Source organism: Drosophila suzukii, chromosome 3 (genome assembly GCF_043229965.1).
Source record: "Drosophila suzukii chromosome 3, CBGP_Dsuzu_IsoJpt1.0, whole genome shotgun sequence".
Taxonomy (NCBI): Eukaryota; Metazoa; Arthropoda; class Insecta; order Diptera; family Drosophilidae; genus Drosophila; species Drosophila suzukii.
Genome location: NC_092082.1, coordinates 75,347,563 through 75,355,729, shown reverse-complemented (window position 1 = coordinate 75,355,729; position 8,167 = coordinate 75,347,563). Strand labels below are relative to the sequence as shown.

General features: G+C 40.4%; 1 protein-coding gene across 1 annotated transcript; it reads left to right on the top strand.

Moving 5' to 3' along the window:
* The first annotated feature begins 6,860 nt into the window (after positions 1-6,860).
* On the top strand, positions 6,861-7,720 carry LOC108011031 (uncharacterized). The gene is made up of 2 exons (XM_017076077.4): positions 6,861-7,021; positions 7,081-7,720. Exons 1-2 carry the CDS (start codon positions 6,911-6,913, stop codon positions 7,621-7,623), a joined length of 654 nt encoding a protein of 217 aa, XP_016931566.3. The 5' UTR covers positions 6,861-6,910; the 3' UTR covers positions 7,624-7,720.
* Positions 7,721-8,167: the final 447 nt, after the last annotated feature.

Genomic DNA, 8,167 nt, shown 5'->3' with positions numbered 1-8,167 from the left:
GAGGGGCAGCATAGAGGAGAAGGAGAGCGGAGAAGGGATAGCGCGAAAGACAACAGGTGGAAAATCCTTTAAAGCACAAAGAGAATTAAAGATGTCTGCCAGGCAGGAAGTGCGCAAAAGCAAAAGGAGATCCCTATCGATAACAGGGCGTACTCTGGACATCTTAAGGGGGCTAATAGTTCAACAAATATTAGGTAAAAATTATTAGTTAAAAAATGTTAGTTCATTAATTATTTAGGTATTATTTTATTATTAATAATTTTATTTATGTAAGTATATTTTTTTCTATTAAACAACATGTTGCTTAAAACATAGAAGCAATCCCCTTTTATGCGCCCCTGTTTGCTGCCAATCAATCAATTGTCAGTATCGTAAATTGACAACTATGGTAGAAACCATGTTAACCCCCCATAGAAAAGTTCTCCGTGATATACTGTCCAGTGATAAAGCAATGTCAGTTGATAGTGTCGCACACAATTTGCATCATAAATCTTTCACCTTTGCCAGCTCTAGTCCCCTCTGTATCTTTTAGTGGGTTCCCATCCCATACGCTGCTTTAAACATTTTGTAAGGTAAAAGGAAATTAAATTAGAACGATACTTAATAAATCTTATAAAGGGGATGAAACTAAACTGTATATCTTGCAGCTAATAACAAATTAGATTAAGTATATATTAGACATTCTGTTTAAAATGGAAATATGTTTTAAGGATAGAGAATCGATTTCTATACATATGTCAAAAATAGTTCCGATCTGTAATAATTTAATCTTAGAATCTTCTATTTTTATAATTTCCGTTTTCAATCAAAACAATTCTCATCCAAATATTAGATATTGCATTTTGCTGTAAGACTCTTTGGGTTTTCCCCAGTTATTTTTGTTTTTCCTCAAGTGCTAGCATCTGTATCTGAACCCCGTCTCCCCCTTTACACCTGTTCAACTGTGTTCCAAGCAGAGCGAGTGCAAACACAATCAGCGCAAAGTGCAAGGTGTCACATGCCCACAGTTCGTATGAATAGAAATGGAAATAGCCAGTGAATCATTGTGTATTCACTTTGCCCAACTATTCAAAGTGCTCCCTGTAAAGCGGCCATTACGGTAAATAGGTAATTGAATAGGTGTCCGGAGAATCACGTTTGCAATTTCGAAAGAATTGAATATAATAAGTTCCTTAGTTTAGCCCCATAGAATGGTGATTGTGCCCCTATAGTATTTGATTTACGACCAATTTTTGTTAATCGCGCTTACACAGCACGTGGCACAGATCATTAACGTTGTGCGGTAAACAAAACGCAAGTTTCGAAAAGCAAATGGCAAGTTAAACAGAATAATGAGTTTTTGTTATTGCAAGTAGAAAACAAAATACATAAACACTTCAGATAATATCTATTACGAAATATTATTGGCTAGGGGTTGCTATTTGAGAAGCTTTTAAAAGTGTATTACCCGACTTTATTGCTTTCTGTAGTAAAATAGTGTATTTATTATCTCTTTGGACTTAAAATTTCGTCTACCAGATCGGACTATTCAATTTTGAATAAATGCATTGAGCACCTCTGACGTCAATTTCTTGATATATCTACCCCAAATATCATGCACACTCGTTTATATAGATATAAATTCCACACAGTAAATTATATGTATATTTGTTGGCGTGCCACTGAAACTGGACTGTCTAATAACTGGTACATTGCGGTGAATAAATGCTCAATTGTCTTAGATATAAATCTTATTATACAATTGCGAAGAAAGGGTACACAATTACAGCCGGAAAATCAGTATTTCATGTGTCTGTGTGGGAGGGCAAAGAACACGAACCAGTTTCAAGTGTGCCAATTAGGTATTTCAGCTTAAGTCTTAACTCCCCCAAGACCTCTTCCACATGTGCCTTAGTGACATGTGCTTAAGTGGAGAATGTTTTGTGTGCACTGGGAATAATAATTGAAAGAAATCAATAAGCTAAAAAAATACCATAAAGTTAGAGAGGGATATGATATGATCATAAAAGTAATAGCTATTGGTATTTTTAGTGGAACTTTAAGCTTTTAATTGATTTCACTTTGTAGTAATAAGTAAAGTAAAGTAGTAATAAAGATTAATTTTCCCAGTGTAAATATTTAGATAGTAGCGTAGGGCTGGCAACCTCAGTGGTTTTGAAAACACATGCATCCTCTTAAATCTCAAGGTCATGGTTAAAGGGCGGGGAATTCATAAGCTGTTTGGGGAATCGCTCTTGAGCAAAACCATCAACAGAATTGAATAATTTGCATGAGCGAAGACAAAGACACGTGGCTGGCACACGTGGTTGTGCTTGAGTATATTAAAATCTAACCATCGATTTTAAAGTAATCCCCTGACACGAGCCCCCAGATTGCCATGTTACGTTGTGTGGTGTTCTGTAATTTCCTTTCAACGGCCAAGAAGTGTTGCATACTTTCGACGACCCAGTTGCGAGGACCATTTGCGGCTATATTTAGCCAACTCGCAGGTGAATTCAGGCCTTGGCTAACAAGTGCCACTGGCCAATAAATAAGTACGGGCACGTACAGCGGATCTGCTTGATTAAGGAGGTGGGTTGCGGGTGGTTTTTGCAGTTGGCCGCAACCTGAGCGTCCAGCTAAGCCAACGCATGTCAATGTCATTGCGTGCCCGGCATGAAAATGCAAGAGGGGGAGGGGCAAGGGTCAGCCCGCTGACGTCCTTCGATGACCTCTAGCCGGCCATTGAACCCCACATTGCATGACACGGTGCACCACAAAAGTGGGCCATTTGCATGCCAACCTGGCCAGAAGCGGTGACCTAGGATGCGTTTCGATCCCCAAAGAAAATCCTTCTGCACTCGGAACGTGCCACAGCTGCAAGGAAACCACACAAGGCTCACCTCGGTCAGGCATAAATAAATGTATATAAATAGTATGCACTTAAAGGAGACATCTACCATGCTCCAAAGTCCCAAGATTTATTGGGCAAATAAAAGACAGAGCCTTAGAAATTAATTGCACACAAGAATTCGAGATGAATTATATTTGGGGAAACATAAATCACGAACGAACTTGAATAGTAAATTAAATCGTTTCAATAGGCAATAATTTCTGAAACAAGTGCAAGACGTGCCTCAAGTCTTATTACAAAATGTATCAAAACATTATCGACTTCGAATACAGTATAAAACGTATAATGGTAAAAAAAATTGTAAGATCTTCTTATCAAGCAATATTTCTAGAAATTGTAGACAAGGCACATGTCCGATTACAAACTCAACCCTTAGATACTTTCGTTTATTGCCCTTGGCTCTTCCAAGCGATACTCGAGTCTCAAGTCCTTCCTGCCGATATCAGCTGATATTGTGTGACGTTAATGGCCAGTGCCATAAGTCCAACAACTGTCCCTAATTAGTTGCCAAAGCGCCTAATCCAAAATTATCTGGAGTGTGCAATTTCGCCTTGTGACTTAGCGGTCACTTTAATGTTAATGAGCCATCAAGTCGAGGTATTAAGGTCTTAGGCCAGTTTTATGATGTTAAATATGCAACATTCTGCTATATCTTCAGCTTAGGCGCCTATTCCACCGAAGTTCAAACACGAATAGATACTATCAGCTCAAACAAGGGGATAAACTCAGGAAATACTCGAATGATTATGACATCGACGGTGTTTCGGCTTATGGCGAACTGTCGTATGGAACCTGGAGACATCTGATGGCTCCCCTGTCACGCTGGTCAACAAAGCTATCCATAAATTCAGCCTCGCGACCGTCCCGGGGTTTTCGCTGTCACACCCCTATCAGTACGAGTATCTGTATCTGGAGCAGTATCTTTAACTGTATCTGTATCTGCACCTGTACCTGTATCCGAATCTGGATCTTTGCTGGCGCATGACTACTGTTGACTCAGCGAGACTTTTCGCTGACGGATTCGTTCGCAAATATTAGCATCAACTTACCACAGTTGACTTTGACTTATCTTTTGCAAAGGGGGTTCCAGAACTATAGCTTTTCAGGCTGGCGGGACATCCATTCGCGATCATCTTTGTGACTTGGAGTAAACTAGATTTGTTTGGTCAGGTCTAGACTTTAAACTGCGACTGTTTGGTCTGATTTATCTAAAAGAGGCTTTTATAAGTCAGAAAATATGTTACCCGAGTGACTAACACCAAATATTAGAACTAAGATGTACCATAAATCAAATTTAAAACTGTAAATTAAAGATAATACAAACTAAATAGTTTTCTCATTAAAGTGTTACCTTTATTCATGCCTAACCACATTTTAATTTAATAATATACTACCTGCTCTACTTTCAATCTTGAGCTAACTTAATGGCTAGCTTTTTGTTATTCGCTACACTATTTAATTAGGTGAGTTTATCTTATTTATAGCTGTATTATATGATGTTCTCAGCTGTCCCTCATAGGAAGTTGAACCCGGCAGCATTTTCTATTATCTCGCCAAGCTCATTAACACACTCATTAGGAGGGCCATTCTATCCTGTTGTTTTACGGCCCACTTTGACCCCGGACGGAGAACAAAGGCAATCATCCATCACATGTCACCAAAGTTATTTCGAGCTCGTCTCTTGACCGTCTTTTCCCAAAGAAAAGTGACAGATTTTCCAGGGTCAGGCGCAAAGGTCAGCAAATAGTTTAGAGCCCAATTCGGTTCAAAGTTGAGCGCTCCCCGAGTGGCAATAAATTTATGTTGATTGCCCGAAATCCGACCTATGGCAACATTCGAAGGATACATCTGATTCCAAAGAGCGAAAAAGAGCATTAAACTCACCCTGAGTCTTTGACCGGCACTCCTGGCTGGATGGATGAGGATTTTAAGTGAGTTAAAGTCCCTTTAAATCCCCGAGCCAAACAATTCCCTTGTATGCAAATCGGATAATGGTTAATGGAGCGCTGAACAGCTGAATTACTGTATCAACAGTGGGCACAGCATTCAAGAGATTCCCAGGGGTACTTCTGAGCAAAGTCCCCCTTTCAAGCGACTTTTAATTGGAAATCGATGGTCGCACTTTTCCCGGGCCACGCTTCAATGGGGAAAACTTTCCGCTGCACTCAAAGGAAACCAATAAAACTTGGTCAACTCTCAAGTGACGGTCAACGTGTTTTTCAAGGTTAGCGCGAGTCCTGTGGCTCCTCGCAAAAGGATGAGGGGGAAACTGCAGTCAAGGTCAGTCAGGATGTGCGGGGTGGTGGGTTGGTTGGCTGGGTGGTTATAAGGGTGGTTAGGTGGTTAGGTGCAGAGCCAAGCAAACAAAAGGGACGCCAACGGGAAGCGGATGCCCAGACAGGGCAATTACCATAATTGCCATGCACATATGCGTACAAGTTAGCTGCATGCCCCATGTGTGCATAAGTAAAGCAGCTTCGGTTCAAGGACACTCTTCGAATTGAACCGGAAGGATCTGGATTCAGTGTAACCCCAGCGGGAGTTGAATTGCAAATACTTTCGCCATTAGCTGTCTTGCAATTTGCATGACCAGCTTCCCCCAAATTAATGAGCTATTCGAGACCCACTTGTCAACCTGTCGAAATAGTTTCGGGATATTGACCCAATCCAAATATGAACTTGGCATAGTTCTAATTATTTTCAATATTTTCACGCTCACAGCTGTTGGCCATTTGGATGGGGGCCAGTTTTCTGGCGGACCATAAAGTATGGCTAGAACAAGAACCAAACAATCTATTTCTGGGGATGCGTTCTAGCCCTTGGCAACGGCATCACACCAAAATGTTCGGATAACCGTGCTGAAAACCAAAACACAAATATGGCTTCCTCTTTATCGCTCAAAAGAAAATATTTATAGAATTTCGAAAGTACCCAGCTGTTTAAGACCGATAAGAGGGTCTTGTAAAAAATTACCATGATTCACGGAAATATAAGTCAACAATTTTGGATAAGCTCATTCATCATACTCCCTTTCTGATCGTTATTAATTTAAATTCAGTGGCCAACGTTGCGTATGAGTAATTTGGGGGTAAAGATAGATAAGATTATTAATTTAAAAGGAAGGTAACGCCAAAGCTTATGGTAATACCATATAATCTCAGTGCTCATTAAATGTTTATGAGCCCTAAGTACTTTTCTTTTGAATAACTTAGTTATAAGAGGAATTCATAATCAAGTTGATGCTTCAAGAAAAATATGTCAAGTGTTCCTTAAATATATAAATATTAAAGATATCTGAATTTTTGCTCATCTCTTTAAATAACCCTACTTAAATGCATAGTATATGGAAAATAACTTATGAAAACTTGACAACGAAAGTTGGACAGCTGATTTGCACTACCCTAAATTATGAATTGCAAGCCTGTTTACTCATGATTTTCACTGGGGAAACACCCGTTCCCCTTGGAGTCAGCTGACCCAGAAATAATCTTTGGCTATAAATCGAGGGCGCGGTTTTTGAGTCGAGTGTGTCTATAAAAATCACGACGTTGATTTGGGAACTTTATCGGTCAGGTAGCCCCGTAGATTGTAGACTGTACTCTGCTCTCCCGGATCCCTCCGCCTGGCTAATTACACCTATCTAATCTGAAGAAGTTCTTTTTCTGACTACTGGGGTGGTTAAGTTAAGTCTAATTACTATATGGTCATGTCGCGCGGTCATGCGACCAGATATTTCTGCCTCGCGTGGTGGCAATCTTTATGCGCTTCTAAAATTGGATGTTTGCTGGTTTCTTAATTCCTTAATTGAGCTTAGATGTTGTTTTGCATTGTCAAGTTATATGGACATACTTAAGAAATTTTCTATTATTAGCGGGTGGTCTCTAAACAAATTAAAATATGAAAATCTCTTTAATAATATGGTCAGTGACCCTTGGTCACACTCCAAGGATTTATCAAAGTTCCGTTAAAGTAGGCCTTGATTTTACTATTCCTGTTAGAATACAACCTTAAATAAAGATGTTTGCTAAGCTGCGCAAGATTTATCCGGGTAAACAGGCGGTTAGACCGTCTCTAGAACCCTGTTGCTCCAAGGACTTGAATAATTTGGAAGAGGACTCAACAGGGAAGGTCAGCAAATGAAAGGACATAACATTTATCGAACGTAAACCATTTATATTCCTCTCCAGAAAAGGCGAGCCGAGTATCTTTTGGATCGAATGCAGCAGCTTTTGTTCTTCCTGGCCGTGTTCCTCTTTTTCCCCGTGGTGATCTTCAGCACCTTTAAGTTCTTTATAATGGAGCCTCTCTATGGGAACAGTGATACGAATGGTTCCATTGGATCTGCCGTGGCCACTGTGATAGTGATGCATGTCCTGGTCACGGGGTATATCCTGCGCCTGATCTTCGTCCAGGAGTTTCCGCGCATGGAGAAGCTGGAGCTATGGACGGAGTGGGAGGTCCTCATCCCGTCGCAGACCCAGATACACGGTCCCGTTTTTATAGTCCTGCTGCTGATGTCCTACTGCTCTTTGATACTTGGCTTTCCCATCGCCACCTTCTTTGCCCTCAAGTTTGTGGTGCTCAAGAGTTTCGCCCACATTGATGCCGACATTATTTCGGCCATTTGCACCGTAGTTGCAGTTCATGCAGCTGTTGGTTTTTATATTTATAGAGCCATCTACACGAAGAGTGCTAAAGCCAGTCGGGATGGTGGAAGGATATCTTTGTGAATATACCCAGAAAACAAAAAAACCGTGGCTATTGATTATCTTGATTTAAATTCTCAAATATACCAAAGAAAACGCAATACTTTCTTATCCAACAATGGTTCTATTTATATCTTAAACACTTCCTGCATTCGTCATGTGTATGGCAAATATACACATTTACCCTCACTGCTTCCGTGGAAACGTTTTCGCCATTGGGAAAAACATTTCCCACGCGATGATTTGTGTTTTTTTGGGTGAAAGTTGCATGTGTTGGAAACGCATTTCAGCTGTCACTTGTCCATCTGAATATGATGTGTTGGTTTGGACTCCTTGATGGGCACATGACCAGGGATTTAAGCAGGGGACAAAAGACAACGACAGCCTAAGACTTTTCGCATGGAAAGTTTAGCAGAGTGACGAGCCCCCGACATGACAACTGCCAGAATTAAATAGTTCAACAATGTGTTTATTTATTACCCATATCGGCTGACTTCTGTCAGTTGGCAAGACTTTGTCTAAATATTTTGACTACTGCGCCATCGGAAAATAACAGGTGGCACTCGTG